This window comes from Bombus terrestris, chromosome 8 (assembly GCF_910591885.1).
Source record: "Bombus terrestris chromosome 8, iyBomTerr1.2, whole genome shotgun sequence".
NCBI lineage: Eukaryota > Metazoa > Arthropoda > Insecta > Hymenoptera > Apidae > Bombus > Bombus terrestris.
Window position 1 is genome coordinate 885,689 of NC_063276.1, and position 21,335 is coordinate 907,023.

The window sequence follows — 21,335 nt, forward strand, 5'->3', positions numbered from 1 at the left end:
TTTGTATAAATTATCCGTTTATTCGCGATCACGTTGATTCATTAATTAAATTTAATTAAAACCTAATTCTACATTCTATCCAATATTAATGTATCTATGTATTAAAGAGATCACACGTCGGTATATTATTATGGTACAACACTGTACAAAACTAAAAACAGCGATATAGGTATGGCCTTCACAGCTGAATTATTCCTACATTCAGTGGTGAATTAAGCGTAAGCATTTTCATTTGGGGCTGAAATATCGTGGCGTGGTTATTCGTAGTACAGCCTTTTGCAACAGCTCAAGCCGCTTGGTATAACCTGAAATGGTCCATGGAAAATGTCATGTAACTGGTTATAATAAGTTTACAAATATGAGATAGGATTTTGGATGAAATTATTAAAATTGATCGTTGCTGAGGAGAGAATCTTTTTATATCTCGTTGCGATTTACGAAACGTTTGTTTTTGAATGTAACTAGATTTGGAAGTACCTAGTTTAAACCTAAGTTTCGTGTAAGAGCGATTTCAATTTAGATACAAATATGAATGTAAATTAGCTGAATTAATTTTATTTCAACGTTAAGCCGATCAAGTTAATTCTGTTCTTATTGATTTTGATTCTTTCGCACAATAGATAAACAGCTCCAAACTTGCCAAGTCAAAAGAAAAAAGCAAAAGAAAGCAGTGAAAAGACAAAATATAACGGAATATTAAAAATCACAGCAAACTGAACATGCGAAATTCCCCCTCCCACAAAAATAAAAGAAATCTGCAAGAACCACAGAAAAGCATTAAAAATCACAGAAAAAGCAAACGTTTCGTATGCATCCACTAATTAATCATATAGTAAACTAATTATATGCTAAAATTGCATAGTTTGCGTTATTATTTCAATTATAAGAAATGGATAAGCGAAAAAAAAAAAGAGAAAACTAGGGGGAATGAGCCCTGATATCAAACATTCACAACAGGTACTTAATTTACCTGGATGTGGTTGGACACGCCGTAGTAAGGGAAGATGCCACCAAGGATATAACGGTAGTATCCGTTGTGCCTAATACGATATTCACCAGCTTTGATGTCCTCCGGGACCTGCCACGTAATGGTCACTTGACTGGAACCGAGAACCATCGACGTCCTCTGCCACTGGAACCTGTACGGATGATACAGCAACCAAACGGAGGGAGAAATATCGTTATTATTCGCTTGTCTGATGGTCAGAGCCTGATACTCTTGGCTGATCGATACTCTTATCCTCCCCTTTTGTCATTTTTCGCACCGATTTTTCCGGCTATCATTGATTTATAGGGGACCTTCTATGTTTTTTTTTTGTTATACGAAATGTTTCAAAATAGTGTGTTACTTTCTTTGAATTATTTATGATATAATCGTGTTTCTATATAAGTTAAAAAATTTCTCATACCGGAGGAAAAAATATGAGAATCCTTTACTTCAATTTTATGCCAAAGATCTTTGTTGACGTATTAAAATTCCTTTCGTTCATCTCGAAGGAGATTAGAACATAAAAATTCGAAGATCGTGGCAAAGTTAACTTTTTCCTAGTATTGCACGAGAGAGATTTAATATAAGATTTGAAAAGAGAAATTTCAAAGTTATCGAGGTTTGCGATTGAGGTAACTATCTAGGAAAATTGGCAAAGTTTAGCGATTTAGGTACTGATTTTTAACACGTTGCCTTAGTTAAGAATGCTTCAAATTGACCGTGCGGATATTTATGCAAATTCACATATTCGTAAACACAATTTAAAGAATAAAACTAAATAGATTTTTATGTGTTTCGTGTGTTCTGTGTATCTTTGCATCATTAAATCTCCTATCAACGCGTAAGAATCCTCAGTTTACTAACGACTAACGTTTAATAATCTGAGTAGTTCAGAGACAATATCGATTGACTACATAAACAAAAACATAAAGAAAAATTGCGATTGAAAATATTATCTTTTAAAATTAATCTCGAAATTTGCGATTATTTACGCTATCGCTACTGTAATAAATTTTATAGAAACGAGTCGTTCATTTTTTCAAAAATGAAATATTAAATTGAGAAACTTGTAAAAATTGGAAATTGACCAATTTGTCTTCTGCGAGATTCGTTTGCTCTTATCTTACGTATTGTATAGGATATTGAGTTTTTCATAGTATGGGACGAGAAAGTTATTGTACTATTGATTTCACATCATAAATATTGTTACATGTCACGTAACTGCTAAAATTTATTGCCTATAAATAAGTGAAAGCACGTTTGCTGTCTAACATACAGAGAATCTTAACGATAAAAGAGTCATCATTTTCCAAGATATTCCTTCTGAATTCTTTTTCATTTTGATACATGTATACTCTCTTTTTAGCACCCTATACGATATAACTGTATACTAACAATGAAACGATGAATTAAATATTACGTCTACATATACCTAATATAAAATAGAAAAAAGTAGATATGGCCTGTATTTTATTCCAAATCGAAGCGATCAAGTGCTGCATTCATCAGAGACTGCTAAATTTCTTATAAATTAAATCAATTAATTTAATTAGAAAATTTCTTGTTTTTGGTAAAAAATATTTTATGATTATTTGGTTAAAATGTAACATATTTGTTTAAAATCCGCATAAAAATCCGCAGCCTAGCTATAAATTATCGTATTTGTCAGTTTGAGGATTTAAAATGAAAGTCGATGAAAATATATACATACTTAGTCTCCCAACTGGCATCAGTGGCAACTGGCACCCATACCTCATCGTCAGTTAGCCTCTCGATCGTCAGATACGACCTTTCTGTCATCAGGTTGTTACGTGGGTGGCCAGCAACCTGGTGAAAATAAGACCAGATTTATGAGACGTAATATTCACAGAATTCCTTGCCACGTATCTCTTCCTTTTTCTCCATGAATAATAAGCTTATGGAATTTGTCAACACCCTGGCAGATACAATATACACAATATATGAAAACAGTATTTATTTTGTAGATAAATAATCAAATTAGACTTATTACGAGTGATCTTTAAATTTAGAATATTATAAAATGTGGATCCTAACGTGACAAATATAAAATATATTAATGTACAAAATCAACAAACAAGGTATATGATAGTAACAAAATTAGATCGTTTGCAGCGTCCTACACTGAAGATCGTAGAAGTTAAAAGAATTAGAAATACCAATTTTTAGAGTTCTAGATTTAAACTCACGAAGTTTTATCTTTTACAATTTGAGTGCTCCGAGTTGTAAAAGTTTTCAATTTGAGCTTATTCTAACAAAAATTGTTTTTACTATCTATTAAGTCATTTGCAATCAATCTCCCTTATGCAGTTCATAAGCAGATGTGTTCCTCCTTATTTTTTAGCTACAAATATGATAGTGTCTTTAGATGTTTTGGAAAAGGTGGGATAAGTCCGGTGCGTGATGTCCGTTGAGTTTCCATATGTGGACGCTCTTGTTTGGAAAATTAATAGCGTGGAAATTCGGATCAATTGCAAATCTGTTTATCTACCTATTTGTTGCCAAATCTTTCTTTTAATATTCCCTTTCAAAGTTTGTGTTCCGACCTTATGACGGAGTATTTCGTTCGTGTCATCTTAACAAAAGTAGTATCAATATCTAGTATACTTACGAATACTGCACTGACGATATCGCCTGGTTTGGCGAGTTTCGGCGGTTGTTTGATACAGTCACCGAAATTTTTGCCCCATTTTGGAGTGTCGAAGAGAACAGGAGTGACGAACGTGAGAAGATTCTTTTTTCTTAGATCCAGAGGCGTTGGACCAGGATCTACATCCTTTTTCTGAGATCATATCAAAACTAGCGTTATTAGAAAGTATGTATATAAGCTAAATTCATTTAAAGAAAATTTATAACATTTTTTTGGGGAGAAGGAAGATTTTTACGGTATACTTACAAGAATGGCGGATGTGACGAGTTCTTGGTATTGTTTTAAGTAAATGGTTAGGGTATGGGGCCCAAATATCGTAGACGCACCTTCGTATCTTTGGATCTAAAAGATTAAACAATGAAATCGTTGGCAAATCTTAAATTATAGCGTTTCAATAAATTTATATAGTTAATTTTTATACCAGTTGACTTTCTATTAATTTAGATATATATTTAACAAACTTTTCTATTCAATTTTATTTATCACGAAGCAAGAAAAATTATAGAAAGGTAAAGATTTTAATGTAAGCTTAAATATCGTTCGACATTTTGATGCAACGTTTCATCCTTGCAGACTACCCGTAAATTATACTATTTCATGCCAATATCCGCCGCTTCAAATCTAATCCTCCGTGTAATAATTCCTTTTTATCCGAAACTATTTATCATAAATGAAACGGATATTTATTACGAGCGTAAACGGTTTTAAATTAGAAATTGTAAGATCTACAAATTATTAAATATCGTTGGCATAAGAGATAGAAGATTATTCTAAAAACATCGGGAGGAAACGATAAGGATGATCTACGAGTTACTTGATATTCCTCCGGCGTAGTGATGTAATCGCTGTAAGTATTGCAGAGGCCGGCGACTATAACGGACGTTTCGTCGTCGGACGCATCGTTCATGACCGTTTTGATAGCCTCTCGCAATCTTCTTCCGGACATTGTTGTGAATTCTCCTGGTACGCCAGCGATGACAACGTTACCGATCAACGCGACCTGCGTCGCTACGATTTTCGGTTGCCAGTCGTACGGAATATGCATCTGAAGGTTGTTCAAATCATTCGGAAATTAAACAGACGAACTTGGTGATCTTGAAAGTTTAGAATCGTCGAACGACAAAGAAATAAGATTTATAGATGTACAGGGTGAAGCACGTAACTGCGATCACTTCGGCTACTGTATAGGCAATAATTTTAATGGAAAATGTTTCAGATAAAAGTTGGATGGTTTGGTTGGGCACATGGTTTTATAGGTGGATGTTACAGGCTACATGAACGTCACGTTTGTTTCTTCAAATGGAATTATATATCCTTTTTTTACATATATCGATTCTTCGGAATATTCTACGCCAAAAACTATTAAGATACAATGTTAAAAAATTTAACTTTGGAAAGAACAGTGTCCGATTGGAACATAACGAACGATAAATTAATTTCTTTGGTATTTTACAAATTTCACGATCTTTAGAAATTTATTTAAAAAGGAGTTTTGTATTCGAACAAGGATCATTTTTTTCCTAAACGCTGTAACACTATCTTGTAACAATATTCTTCGACACATATTTAAACTTACGCGTCCAGTGGCAAGTAGAATTGGCTTTGCACCGTGACATTTCACATCGTCAGTCGTAGGGGCTGCTAAGAGGTTTCTGACTGCATTCCACATGGGATTCGCGGTGGTTGTGCCTTGTTCGAACGAGAACGATCCAGGACCGTCGATCGTTCCCGCCGCAAAACTGTATCCCATCGCTGGTTCACATCCACGAACCTATCGTAACATACCATAACTCGTAAATAACGTTCAAAAAATAGTTCAAGCCTATGAACTCTGATTCAGTTCCTTCCAATATGTATGCGTATCAAAATAAAAATATGCGATCTTTATTTTTGGAGAAACAAGGACGAAGGAAATACGTAATAATTGTTTTCGAAGTAACCACGAAGAACCAGAATTCGATTCAGAGTTTCAATTGTATTAATTGACCTTGATTGTTGACCTTAATTGACCTTGAAGCCTGAAGAGTGAACGAAGGTTTTTAAAGGTTGAAAATTATCATTTTTCAAAGTCCTTCTACCGTGTTACAAATTATTTAACATTATACCGTGGATGAATATAATAGACTGTGCATGTCTACGTAAGCTTATATTTTTGAGAAGATAATTAAAGGGCTGAAACATCTACTTTATCAGACTTGATAATATTCACACAGATACAGAGTGTTCTACCTTTTACGAACAAAATTTGTCTTCCAAGAAATTTCCCTTTTATGACAAAAGCTCGAGAAATTTAACACAGAACGATGAGATTTAAAGTAAATGTATCTTATCGTCTTCTAAGAGCATATTAATTTTTGCAGAGATTTTGTGTGCAACAAGGTTTCGTAAATTATTGTCCAAACATAGAAATCCTCAAGTACAGATACTTTCTCATTTTTTCCAAAAAAGAAGAGAGAGAAAAGGAAGAACAAACGAGGTTGAATAAAACTCTAAAATAAAGGGAAGAAAGAGAAAACTACTCACAGTTTCGGTTCTTCTGGTGGTTTCATTGTAGTATTCTGCCGTCTGTTCTACCATGTTCACGTAGCGATGCACCACACGGAGGGGTCCGATCACTTCCTTGGCGTCTCCGTACTGCCATAAACGCTGCAATCACCAGGCAACAGAACATGATTATAGAATCGCGATACGAGCAACAAGCAACGCAACACAACGCAATGTGTACAGGCCAAACACGCATGAAACGTATCCGCCTCGCTGGCTACCAACTGTTCTCCCGTTTCTGCTTTTATTATGCTAATGCCCGTTTCTCGAAACCGACCCTTCGCTCGACGCGTCACGGCTAAAGAGCATGCGAATGTACGTTAATTATGAGCCTAACGTTTTCTTCTCTGTTTTCTACGTCTCATCGTTTGTTCGATGAAAACAGTCAATAACGTAATTTGAATTACAATTCTCCGGTGAACGGCAAAAGTATGCTAATATTTTCTACATCGCCGTCTTTTGCTTGTGATTTTAACGATAGGACAAGTTAATTTCGCTTCTTTTCCGCTCTTCTGCCTGATGAACTCATTATGAAAATTTCAAAAGCAATTCAAAAAAACAATTCTCAAATCTTCAAAATATCGCGAATGAACAACAAGCGAGGCAACTTAGAAATTCCCAATAATCGAACCCCCAATAATCAAAATCTCCCATAACCAACATCTACAAATATCAAAATTGTCACAGTCCAATTCGTTGTCAGATCTTACAGGTTCCTCTACCTAATCCAAACATAGTGGCTTCATGTGCCTTCATCCTCCTGTCTAACGATTCTCTCCCTTGAAAATCTACTCTCCCTTTCGATCCTGACTCCCTTCCAGGTTCCACTATATCTGCCGATTCCATGCACGTCGTGTTCTTCGATATCTGGGATCTCATCTTTGTGCACACGCAACCTTGTCTTCCGCCACTTTCCCTCGATCAGGGAACGTAGAGTCTAACGCTACGTTCTACACTAGTGCAATGTTGCGCGCGTGTACACGCGGTCAAGAACACGAAGGACCAAGGAAGTTTATTGGTTGATGGACGCCGATTCGCGCCATTGACGGACCAATGGCGAGGAAATGGCCGATGATTAATGTCAAGGAATTATATGGTTTCGTTTGATTTCGTCTGATAGAGATCTTCAAGCAGAAATTTGGGATTTCGACGTCTGCGTTTGATTACACTTTTGGCTTGGAAATTGAATTGATAAATGACCTGAACTGTTTGCAGTTGGTATATTTTTCTGCTGGTACTACTCACCGATCGAATTGATTTTATTAACCGAATCGAACGAATGTATTGGGTTACGTGGGAATGTACATACGTCTGGAACTATTTTTGAACGATGGATGCGTACCGTGTAAAGAAAGCCGTGTAGAAAGAAGTCGCGAAACAATCGTTTTGCAAGAAAGTATAAAACTCGCGCTAAACTAAGGTAAATAATAGAAAATGCAATTTCGAGACACGTAAGGCCATTTTTTCAAGATGCCTGATTCAAAATATTAAAGTAGACTTAAATCTATAAGTATTTAGTAATTATATTACATAGTTTACATTAGTAGCTGTATCGATTTTTCAAGGTTTTCTAATTTTCTTATTATGTAGTAGACGCAAAAGATATAATGAAATTCATCTTGAATATGAACTAATCGAGTCATTATATGTTCTTAAGAGACAGAATTTCGCCTTTTCTCTCTCAAGATAACTAATTTAAAATCATATTTTATTACATGTTTATTATTCATATAAAGAAATCCCGCTCAAATATCGCAAAAACAAGTATTAAAAAATATACTGAATATTAAAAAGTATTTTAATTTAAAATTACTGTAATTTCTTACTATAATTTATACTTGATCTACCTTCTAATGTAAAAATTATGTAGATAATGTCACCGATAATTAAAAGAAACATTAATCTACGCATTATCAAGGAAAAATAAAACTCTGTTAAGAATGTATTTAAGAAGAGCTATATTATAATTTGATTTTTTTTACCGGCTTTCGATCAAAGATACGCCGTTCTTTAATCGGTTAAGTCCATGACGCGAGACTTGCATGCTTCCAAGCATTGAGAATATCAGTTTGAGTGAAAATATTTATATACACTATAGCAAAATAACCAAAAGCATTTATATTACGCTATAGCAAAATTCCCAAAACAACATCCTTATCGAATTAAACCATGTTACTTTATTCTTTGTTGTGCATTTGAAAGAAAGTTATTCATGCTTGATGAAATGGAATCAACTATTGCGATAAGAATGTTGCAAGATTTTCCTGAAGGAAACTTTTTGCATTTGTATTAGTATGGACAGTATCGCAGATATCTATTTTACTCGTGATTGATCCCAACTCGTTTTATTTGTAAATTACACCATATTTTCCGTTCTTTCAACATGAGATAATCCATATAACCGCTATCTAAATTTCAGCAGGAAGTAAAACTGGATTTTCAGTTCAGCATTCGCTCTACGAAGCAATAGCGTAACATTTCAGGATAGACTCATTATCAAATAACTTAATAATTAAGCAATGCGTAATTAAACAACAACAGACACGCGTAATTAAAATTTTCATTTGCATTGTATTGAAAATTCTCATCGTATTCGTATTTCATAGTCAAAGAAAATATTTATCTTATCAAGAAATAATTAATTGTTCCAGCCGATATTTTTTATACGCATACATACGCATTCGCTGAAACGCTAGGTGCGTAATGAAGTGGGAGCATAGGAGACCTTACGTTCACACGCGTTACAGTTGCACTATACTTGAATGACTTGAGCCTTCTTACGATCGACATTGAACCATTTACCGTGTTTTCTACTATAAGAGTCGTATAAGGATGTTACGCTATATGAACAGTTATGTTTCTTGGAAAAACGTCGCGAGTATTTCATTCGAGTACGATGAATCCTTGAAGGCGAAAGAGTTCCGTTTCTGATTTGTAATTATAACTAGCGAAGCGTCAAGGAAATATCGAATTGTTATCGAAGGATGGAACGTATTACAGATAGGAATACCGAAACTGACAAATGTGAAAGTATTGCAAATATATTGAATAGGATGTAATCTTCTCAAATTCGATATTTCACATCCGAAATTAAAAATTTGAAATCTGAGATATGAAGTTTTTAAATCTTCAGTTTTTGAAGTTGATGCTTTGTATAAAATTTAAACGTTAGAGATTTTACAACCTTAGAGTCGATGACTTTGTAACTAAAGATTTTGAAATTGAAGGTTTTTTAATTCGAAACTTTGTGATCGTTAGGTGTTTAGAAAATAAAAAATATGGAGCTTTTTCGTTTCAACCACAAAGATACTATTACCAAGTTCTAATTTCACAGCCGTTCTAAATCCAAATCGAACAATCCCCTCTTTGCTGTCTTGAAATTAGTATACAACGGTGCTCTGGCAACGGAAAATTTTTATTTCAATTTCCACAGACTTAGACTACAGCAACAGGTATTTTCTAACGCCTTTCGCTATGCATAGACTTGTGAGAAGGTAAGACAGTAGCGTGATTCACGAGTTCGTGGAAAGGAAAAAAGCCTCGGTATCTCGAGGAAGGAACGACGACATCGTCCTTGCGAGCGTCGAGCGTGAATCGTGTATCTCGTGATTCGTAAAGGGTGTGGCGGTTTCTGGGAAGGATCACACAGGAGCACCATGCGAGCTGACCTCGTTACACTGCTAGTTTCCCACCGCTTGTCGAATCTACGTCTCGTGTGTGATCTCGAAATCGTTTTCATGATGTATCGCGTGATCTGTAATCTTTGCAACTATGTTCACGTTTAAACATATCAACTAGTATATACTTATGTTCAAACATAGTATATACTTATTCTTCTGATTTCTAATATACTTACAAGTATTTTTTTATATTTACTTGTTCTGAATGCGAATAACCATTATGAATGATTAAGATATGTTTTTGACTACACCAAATAAAAATTAAATTTCCGTCATCGATGATGGTTATTCGTAATCAAAATAGAATTTTCGTCGTCGGTAATGATCACTGGTAATCAAAAAGATTTTAATCGTGTATAATTGTTATTCGTAAGGACGAATATTTTAATTAAAGACATTAAATTTCATACCATGGCTTTTAAGATTTGTCTTACGACAATTGTGACGTTTGAACATTACTGATCGAATCTTCGTGATGTGAACGTCTATGCTATAATCATTTGCGTATCGCGTCGTTCCAATTTTGGATTTCAACACCTTCGTAATCCTCTGTTACGCCTTCACCATCAAATTAATGGCGCAGAAGAATAATGGAGTTGATAGGAAATGGAACTAGTACGCTTCCTGTTGTTTTCTGTTTGCGAAGAGACTATGCCGTGGTCGCGAATACATTTATGCGAAGGAATACTCGAATCCAAAGTTAACCAAAGTTAAACCATGTTATCACGAACATGTTACAAATACACAAGTAATACTGGAATATGTAGATAACTATTTATTAAATTCATATTGTTAAGAAACAACCCTGTATAATTTGGGACATTTAATAACACTCTTTATGAAATTGATTCTTTTATGGGCAGCTGTCTTTACGAACTCCATACGAGAGATTCATTCTTTTTTCAATATAAAATTTCTATTTAGTTGCTTAACTTCTATTTGGTATAAATTTACAAAATTTTGGAACCTGTAGCACGTTATAATAATCCCCAGTTCCAATTTCAATCACTCTACCTTCTCTTACATATACCGATGATTGTAAATGAGCTAAGTCGCGTATTTTTCCTTTCCAGATATTTAAAGTTTCGCTTTTGACGCATGAACTGAATTTTCTTTAACGCCGCAACAACCAACTCGATCCAACGGTACAATTTCTACTACTTTGCAAAGATGGTTTCAGGTCATTGTAACGTAGATAAACGCATCGCAAAATACGTGATAAAACTCCTTTCCTTTTTAATTTTTGACCTAGGCCAGTTCTATAATCACCGGAACATATGTGTTCTTAATTGGAATTAATTCAAGTAAATAATAACGAAACACAGTCTTAGCGTTCTTGTTGCGCAACTTGTTCGATTCCCGATTGGGCGTTGTCGAGCCACGAAGACACGAAGACACGAAGAGACGCGAAGCCGAAAGGAGAGGTAGGGAGAAAAAATGGAACGAGCAAAGAGCCGGCATAGAGATCCACGTGTTTACACGTTCCTGTTCCCACGTCTGTTGAGACAGGACTTTGCAATCGTCTACTATCTCACCTTATTATTCTGTTTATCTATAATCTCCAGAGACACGATTCTGCTTCCGCGGATGAAAATCCTTCGCCCGCGAAATAGCTTTGCACGATGACGTTTTCCTAACGTTTGATCGTTACCTTATCCACTGATAAGGAAGGTTGTTATCAATTGTGCAATATACGTTGATCGATGCACACGTTCCTCGGCATTAGAAATTTTTATTTTCACGCTGCTACGTATTCGTATTTCTAGTGATTTGAATAGAAACTTCGTGTGTCATACGTAACTTATATTAGTTGATTGGAAGTATTGATTATTCAAAAGATTAATAGATTTGTGCAAAAAAATTCTTCACGGTTATTTAAACGGTAGGTTTTAGTGTGAAATATTATGAACGTAATATTATATATTATTTTGGTGAATTAGGTAGGAAGAATTGAATTTGCGTAAAAGCTTCGTGCTGTCCTGTACGATATCTTTGTTCGTTTATTCGGAATGTTGATTATTCAAGAAGTCAATATCTCTGAATGTAAAATGTACTATGATCATTACTCAAAATTGTATACTTAGCTGTGCAGTCGATCTTTTTTCTATAAAATACAAAATTTGTACTGAACGATTGAAATTCATTTAGATACACGTAGATATATGATTTAACGTTTCTTTATTCGATATTTTTTGGCGATTTTATGGCTACTCGCAGGTTTCTCGTAATCGAAATGTAACAAAACTGTTTGTAGTACATATTCAGAAAATACAGTTGGATATAATCGAGCCTCGTTACAGTTACATTAACGAAATCACGAAATGTTTCACATAATATACATAATGTGCTCATAAAAAGTTTCTACGTTCTTCACCGACTAAGATCCAAAAACTTTCAAAAACCTGGAGGATGGACATAACGTAGATTAAACGATAATCAAAAGATTACGTAGACATATGGCGAAAGGGGGCCATAGTTGCGCAAATTAACCGACAAAACTGAGAAACGAGATCGCGAGCCGGCAACGCGTGACTCGATAAACCGATTTTGCAACGTACGAATTTACGAGCAATTTTGTGGTCGCTCGTAAGCTTCTCGTAACTTCCGGATGATTCACCATCTAATTTGCAAACATTATAATTTTGAGGGAAGATGAAAGAAATAGACGAATTTAATGCTCGTGAACGTCTCTTTCCTTTCTTTTTTTTTTTTTGACTATTTCCTTGTTGCAGAAAATAATGTGCAATTTTGCTTTAACAATAGAGTATTATTCTTTCGTCGCGATAGGCGAAGTTTAGCATAGATGAAAAAATTGTAATCGCCAATGACTCAGGAAGAATCACTTTTTTACAACTGTGTCTGCATTACAAAGAGTGACACGTAACATGTATCGATAGTTGTTTTCAAGCAATTAGTTTTCCCTAAAAACAACGATTATTAGTTCTTCGATACTGACTCCTTTAAGAGCGTAAAAAATTATCCCTTGTCACGATTCACGATTAGTACGAATAAAAAGAAGTTCAGTCACTAATCTCACAAGAAAATCATTCTTCTAAGATCGTGTGTTTAGCGTAAAAAGCGATATAATAATATTTATTTCAGATGTTTACTAACTTCGACGTTAGCCATAAAAACAACAGGTTAGCTGTTCGACGGTGTGCCACTCCTTTCAGAGCGTAAGAAAAAATTAAGAAGCGGAGGAAAACGTGGAAAAAGAAATCGAAAATAGGAGCTTCCTCGTAAGTTACGACACGGTTATTCAACCAAATAGGTTTCACTCTCGTTCGCTCTGGAACACGCGGTGTGAAATCCAAATGCGATCGTGTCAACTATTCCAAGTTCCGTTTCCATCGCTCTACTGCTCTGGAATGACAAGCGTATACCTGCTCTTTGCTCCCCGATGAACGAATTCTGTTTCAGGAAGAAGAATTCGCACAACGATACTTTGTACCTTCTTTTTAACTTGCTTACTGTATTACGCGTTACGAAACAGCAATCCGATGCGACGTAATGTCTTCTAATCTAACATCGTCGATCTTCCCTCTTTCATCCAGTGAACAGAATGCTCGTTTACATACGGTAGGGCGTATGTGCCGACAAAAGTTCAATGGACTCCTTTACCTCGGCTTGTTCGAGTTTTATGGCAGCAGTTTGTGCGACCCTGTATAATTTAGAAATTTTTCTTATCGAATAAACTTTATATTTTGACAGATATGTTCGGTTTTTTAAACCAGTCAATTGCTAGTCGAACAATAAATTGCTTCTTTAACGAACCCTTTAAAAACTCCAAAATACCTGCAATTACAAACGATATGCTGCGAGCAACGCGAGATCACAGCTGCTTATAATTCCTCAAAACTATAGCTATATGAAGTATCTGTTTAGAATAATCTTCCTATCGAAGATTCTGAAGTTTATTTATTAAAATCTGAGACGCTGTGTGTGCCTATTAGGTTCGTTGCAAGCCAAACGCGGTCTCGTTCGAGCAAGTGCCTAACTTCTGTAAACGCTGGGCGTATCGGGGTGTGCCAAGGATACGCCGAGACATTTCTTCCCCACGTTTCGTCGAGTTCTCACACGATTGTATTGAAATGTCGCTCGTAAACAATAAGTTGCATCACAACGGTGACCAATCGACAGTGGTGCGAAGTGCTGGAAGAGTACAAAGAATTAGGGGGAAGCAATGGAGAATGATTACTAACCTTCCGTCTGTCAGATTACGAAACAAAACGCATACTTCTTTCCAATCGAAGCTTCGTTTACGTATGTGTGAAATCCTTACGAGATGTGTTTTTAAGGAACATTAAGAAGACATTTTAAAATGAAACTCAATCTCGCTTCCTGTTGGTACAACCATTATAAACTGGAACTGCGTGTTTCGCCATCATGTGTGTCGTTTCGATGGGCAAAATACAAATTTTTTCTGGACGCTGACTGTGATATGGATGGGATTTGTGGTTATCGATTTGTTTGTCTCGAAATTTTTCCTATTTATATTTTTCGTATATCTTGGCGTAATAAGCAGTGCTCGTTAATCTTAAAAAAAAGCAGTATACTTTATTATTACGTAAGCATTAATTCTTCGTTGCATAGACTACGCAGCACGATAATTTCTCAAATAATAAGGGTAGTAGAAGAATAAAATACTATGCGTAGGTGTGAACTTAATAAGAAGCTACTGAGCGAAGCCGAGAGGAGATTGCTGGTAACATTGTTATTTACGATATCAGGCGAGAGGTCGTCAACTCACAGACGACAGGTTAGTAGTTTAGGTTCACGGTTGTACTAATCGAATTACACTGTAATTTACTACGTAATTTAATTATGTTACACTTCAATTACGTAGTGGGTCAAGTACGAAGCGATTAAAACAACGTAAATTACATAATTCAAACTTTTCAACTGATTTAATTGCTAATTATTGTAATCACGAGTGTAATTGAATTATAACGTAATTGAATATCATGTAATTGAATTATTTTGCAATTATAATTCACGAAATAATTCAATTGTAATTCTCTACAACACCGTTTAAGCTTAATTCATAAAATCTTCTGGTTGTTCTGCTCTACACTAAACGATGATGACTCATTCACTCGAGTCTTTTCAAACTTTTATGGATCTTCATATTACGAGATCATCTTATCTTTTTCACACTCTTTTCGAATTTTCCACTGGTAGAATTTTCTTTTTTACGCTATTATCTATACAATTTCCAATCGGTACAACTGTCCTTAAATTCCTTGACTTCGGTTGTATTAGACGATTCATTCAACGTTCCGTAAAATTACTTTATCCTTAAAAACTGCAAAATCTAAATACGGAACCACGAATTGTCCTAGAGGAGCTGTCCAAACTGTCAAACTATCGTACTGCTAACATTTTCTCTGACGCACTGTCCACCATTCTGTTAGTCTCTCTATTTCGTCGAAACTCATAAAATACTGACTGCAATAGTCGCGTCAGTGCGCGTTATGAAAGCGTTTACGTAATTTTCTCCTGTTTACTTTACCTCGATAATATTTCGAAGATAGTAGACAAACACGTTATTGGAGAAATTTCTCTAAATGAGAAGAAAGTAAAACTTGGTTGTTTCTTAGGAGAACAAACTTTGTAAGAAATATAGTATCTTTCTAAAGAGATTCTCTTTTGTAATATTCGCGTTTCATGTTGCACTTTGCCCGGATACTTCCGACAGCTACGTTACACTGAAGTTTCGGTAGGTTACCAGCGACCCACGCGTAGCATTGCTCTCCCCATAATGGTACTTTGAATATTGCATGAATATTTTTTATTTTACGATATATCCCAGTTGCGAACTTGAAATTGAGCCGACGAGATTTTCCTTAACACGTTGATTGCCACACGACCCACGGCGACTCATGCCGATTCTACTATTAAACTTTTTAAAACGATTAAGATAAGATAAATTTCATAGACTAGACAATTTTCAACGATGCGAATCCTTTATGTTACATTGGCAAAAAGGACGTGCGAAGATACGATGTAATATTTTTCGATAATCGGTTGTCGTGGTGTGACGTATTTGTATCTAGCGTAGTGACATAGGCAAAATAATAAAATTCGCGTGACGGTGAACACGTTAACGATACTATAGCTTTAAATTTTTACTAATTTATAAAATTTCAATATCTCATATATGCAACAATCAATCTCAAGTAGTTAGAAAACCGAAAACCGTTCCGTATTAAAGCGTCGCACGAAACGACTATTTGGCGCGTGATCTTTTTTAAGAAAACGGGAAACTTGTACAGGAAGTAAGGAACTCGGCCGTATCTCGTATCAGAAATCGCTGTAAGCCGGAAATTGGCCGCGAAAAGCGGTTACGATGGAATCGTGGGAGTGGACGATCTTTTTCCGCAAAAGTTCTTCTGCCATTTGGAGTTTGTTCGTCATACTAAACAGCGTCGCAACGTGAACGCGGTGGCAAACGTGAAAACCGTGGCAGGGCACTAACGACGTGTGTGTGTTTGCTTCAACATTACGGTCACGAACCAACCTTTCACGATTTAACGGCTGTTAGAATTGTAACAAACAGGGAGGACGAGTTCCTGAGCCTTTTTCCAGCTCCGAAACTGTCGCTGGACTCATTTGCAATCGGAAATAACCGCTTTCACATTTTTGTTGAACGTTACGTGACAGATATGAAATAAATCTTTGCGGTGGGGATATTGAATGGGAGATTTTCTAATTTGGAAATGGTCCAGCGCGGACGAAAGTTCCGTGAAACAATTATATATTTAATTACATAAGGATTCAAACGTTACCAGTTCACAGTTTCACAATTCTTTTATATATATATGAGATTAATTTGAAGCAGCGCTTCTTAAAATTTCTTCATTCGTGATTTTATTATTATTAAAGATACAAGTAAAACGTTAATCGATAATAAATCAAAGAAGTTTAGTTTTGAACAATTCTTTGTTGTGATTTTAATAATAAAATACGGAAGTTTAGTCTTGAAAGTGAAATTACATAAATGTCTTCTGTGATATAAGAAATATAATAAAGAAACACGAAGAATGCACACAATACGTAAATATCTCGAAATTAAAAAAGTAGACTTGCATTGATAAAAGACAAAGAAAAATACTTGAATCTCGTTATAATACGTTAATCGAAAAGTCGAAACTTTTGTCTATAATTATTTTTTAATTACTCTTTGAAACTTCTTTCATCGATACAACTATACAACGTAGAGAATTTAATCCAGAAATTTTTACACGTGATCTTAATTATGAAATTTTCGGAAAGTCCCAGAAAGCCCCTCTCGGAAATAAAGATTTAAAATTTAGAAATTAAATTTCTATTTAATTCCACGTTTTCGAACGCAAAGTTCGAAAGCGAAACCTTCTTTGCGCTTAAATACCGAAACAGAAATCTCGTAGCTTTAATTTTTAGAGTAGTTTAATATTCTTCTGAATTTTGAAGCTCAATGGAAACTGTTTCAAGCGAAGAAACCTAAGTTTATGATTACAAAAGGTGTTAAAAGAATGCCTTTGCAGATCCGTCGTTCATAGAATGGCTCGAGTAACAGGTACTCCTCTTTAATGACCCTTTCACGCCGGCTGACCATGGGTATTATCTGCTTTAACTGGCCGTAAAGTACGTCCTCACACGCGCAAGGTCCTTCTACGAGTTCGAACTACATCCAACTGTTTCGTTTTAGTGAAAAAAAGAAAAAAAAAGAGAGATCGATCCGTATCTCGAATGTCCGAAGTATTCTCAACGTCTAATGGGGTAACTTGAACATTTGGTAATCACAACTATATATTACTTAAGCCTATTTTAGCTTCAAACCTTTTCGTCGTTGCGTCTCGTTCTTTCCGAGGATATTCTTATGAGAAAACCCGACGTTTATGTAACGTTCTTATATTTAAATTTAGAATTTGAGGAAATTTAGAATTTGAGGTGTTACGAATGTACATAACGTTTTATTGCCTTTTGCACGAAATGGTTAGGATATATGATTGAAATTTATGTTTGAAAATTTGTATTACGAGTTAGATTTTGTTGCAAAAGTTTCAGTTTATCAGTTTATAGATTGGAATTTTTGAAATTAAATTGAATTGAAATTCAAATAAATTGAATTGAAATTCAAATAAATTGAATTGAAATTCAAATAAATTGAATTGAAATACAAATAAATTGAATTGAAATTCAAATAAATTGAATTGAAATTCAAATAAATTGAATTGAAATTCAAATAAATTGAATTTGAACGACAATTTCGTCTGTAAATTTCGAAGTGGAAAGTTCAAATACGAACATCGCTTCTGAAATTCGATCCGGCGAGTTGAAATTCAGAATGAAAAGTTTCTTTGAAAGACAGAATTTCAATGTAAATAATAAAATACAAATTTCTCCTAAGAAATAAAAATTCGAAATTAAAATTCCAGAATTGTTCGCAAACGAACGTATTCTGCCGGTAATGTTCGTTCGTATTTCAAACAGCAAAATTTTTAAGGCATAGAATCTGTAAAGATTCAAGTTTCTTTTTTAAAATATACGTGACCTATGGCAGGCTGGCTTGTATTCTTTCATATTTGAATTGAAAATGAGACACACGTACGTGAATCATGTAAGGGGTGGAAAGACCTGTATCTTCATGTCAACTCACGGTAAGGATACAGAGCTTGATCCAAATCTCGTCCGCGTTCCAGCAAATTTTTATCTCAATTTGCGAATCAACGCACTGAATACCAACATTGTCTCTCTGTACTCATTTTTTGCATCACATCGACAATGACATATATCGTTACATTCGAACGAAGAAATATATTTTTATGTTAACATTTTGATGAAATTTAATTTAGTATTAAAAAATTAAATTCAATTTCAGTTGACCCATTTTTAAATTCAATTGTATTTTGAACTAAATCGCTAAATTTTTAATTTAGTCTTTGAATTAAACATTTTATTGAAAGTTTCAAAAATTTGACTCGATGAGCAGTGCTTGAATTTTTAAATATTATTTTAATTGATATAAGATTTAGAAATTAAATTCGATGTAGCGCAGCTTGTAAATATTTTAATTAATTTGATTTAAGATCGCGAACACGTTTTCCGGAAGAATGAGTGCTCAAAACAAGATCAGGTAGAAATTTCTCTTTTTATCGATAACTGGAAATGATATCTTTTTTTTTCTGTATCGTTCGCACTTGACCGACTTTGCTGATGGCAATAAACGAGCGAAATCGTCGCTTTGCATAACGTCCATATACGAAGCATTTCCGTGATTATACAGGCGTGCTTAATGTGCAAGGGAGCAGTACCATTCGTTCGGGTAGACAAACGAGCTCTGTCGTGGATACTCTACTATTGCGTCACTTCAAATGCGATGCGTAAGACTTTGCTCGACGAAGTCATTTCATCTCGAACTCGCTAAAGATTCTGGTCGCTTTAAAAAGAAAGAAGAAAATAAAAAACAAGATCTTATCGCCAAATTGCTACCATTACATTATAAATAGACTACGACAGTTTCGAAATGATTTAATTGTACTCTTTAGGTACTTCGTGTTAGCTTGTATTTTATGTTTTACATAATAAAAATTATGAACGACGTTTATCGTTTAAGGTTCATCAAGTTGCCCAGAGTAATATTTGTATGAATTTAATATTTTTTACAATATAATTTACAGTAAACAGCTACACGGAATTAAATGTATTTGTCCGATAGGAAGGTTCGTAAATGTTACTTTTTTCAAATTTGATCGCAAATGCAAACATGACGTTACTAGTGTATTGCAAGAAGCAACACGTTTTAAAATGAGAGACTCTCGTAAATAAAGAAATAATTACGTCCAAGAATTACGTCTAAGAATCTGAGTGACGAATTAACTTCGTCTTTCCAGGACAGCAGGCTGCCAAAGCTTCACTTTTGGAAATTATCGTAGAACATCAACGATTCAGCCTTATATCCTTATATAAAATTTCTTTCGTTTCCTTCAAAATTTCGTAACGAAATCTCATTACAAAAAGCCAACGAAGCATAAAAAGTTAGCTTCAAATCTGCAATTAAAAGTAACTGTTTCCTCTGAATCGCGTCAGGAAAGTAGAAAAACTCGACATTAATAGCCATCTAATGCAACAGTAGAGTACTAAAGGGTTCACGTTTGAGCTCAATTTCTTTCGAATTAAGATCACAGCGAATGGGCAAATTTACGAAAGATCCTGTTGATTTTCGAGGTATTTCCGAGTCATCAGGCCTGGTAAATTGTTAAATAGCAAAAAACGAGGCGATTGCGAGAGCAACTTCACACGTAGCCAAGTAAGTGGAATGGGATAAAGGGTCGTTAGCGCGAACAGAGGGATTATTTAGATTGTTTTGCGATTGCATCGCGACTTCGGCGCAACTTGGCCGCTCTGTGCTCCATTATTCGTGCCTGTGGGCACACGAGCGAGCTTTGTTTCGACTCGGCTAATATATTACGACATTCCCTAACGTAACATTCGCAGGGACCACGCCTATTCCTTCTCAACGAGCTGCTTTTCTTGCTAAATTAATTTCTTCTCTTCTTACCGGATTTACGCGTGGAACGCGAATGTGTAGAATCGCGTTGCAGAAGCGTCTGAAACTTTGTCTCGTAGTTTTCAAGGGGAATAGATTACGAAAGTTGTAGCAATGAAAATGCATCTGTAATAGATGAAAGTTTAATTCCTACTTGGGAATTGTGTCGGAATATCCGTAACTGAGTTGATATACAAGCTTTTGTCCGTTCTTTCGTTGGATAACAAAGATAATATTGTGTAATTGATTGTCCGATTGTCCAATCGGCTATTAAAAAGCTAGTGTAAATCGCGTGTAAAGAACCAAATGTCGATAAATCTAAGACAAAAATAAATCACTTTGCAATCCATGACCTGTGTAGAAGATGCAGACATCGAGCGAAATATAATTTGGAGGAAAAATATCGCGTTTGTCGATGCTTCGTAAAGTAGTTAAAATTTATCTTAAATTTGAGGTAATTTAACGAAGTCCAGTCACAATTTGTGGCTCTTGCAAAAAGCTCGAAGGTTTCCAGATCAAATCACGTTACAACTTATTGTTCGTATAAAATACGAGTAATTCAATAAGGCGAACCTAACCGAAAGCAAAAAATCCATATCGTATGATTTTCCTGCGTAAAATACTCGAAAGAGTTAGCTTTCCTGAGAAATAAGCTATCCAAATTCAAAATCCTTACAAAATCCTATCCTATACAAACAAACACGATAATTAAGAAAGTCAAGTTTAACGCAAACTAAAGAATCCACGTCGAATTCGACGACTCCATAACTCAATAACCTCTCGCTACATTTTCCACTATAAAATACTGTAACTAAATTAAAAAGATCTGTCCATCAGGGCATGGGAGAAAATACGCGGAGATGTCAACATCCCTACGAAATAAAGCAAATGCGAATTCAAAATCATTCGAAACCACAATCGCAA

At 35.0% G+C, this 21,335-nt stretch overlaps 1 protein-coding gene across 3 annotated transcripts in view; it reads right to left on the minus strand.

The window, feature by feature from the left end:
* The window catches only part of LOC100648282 (neutral ceramidase), a 45,243-nt gene continuing 23,908 nt past the window's right edge, over positions 1–21,335 (minus strand). For all 3 annotated transcript variants that reach the window (XM_003397116.4, XM_012310881.3, XM_048408043.1), the window contains exons 8-15: positions 6,180–6,302; positions 5,233–5,427; positions 4,471–4,701; positions 3,903–3,998; positions 3,618–3,788; positions 2,700–2,815; positions 971–1,139; positions 1–305 (exon numbers count right to left, since the gene is read on the minus strand). In XM_003397116.4, the coding sequence (XP_003397164.1) occupies positions 258–305; positions 971–1,139; positions 2,700–2,815; positions 3,618–3,788; positions 3,903–3,998; positions 4,471–4,701; positions 5,233–5,427; positions 6,180–6,302 (1,149 nt within the window). In that variant the 3' untranslated portion in view covers positions 1–257. The remainder of the gene's footprint in view (positions 306–970; positions 1,140–2,699; positions 2,816–3,617; positions 3,789–3,902; positions 3,999–4,470; positions 4,702–5,232; positions 5,428–6,179; positions 6,303–21,335) is intronic.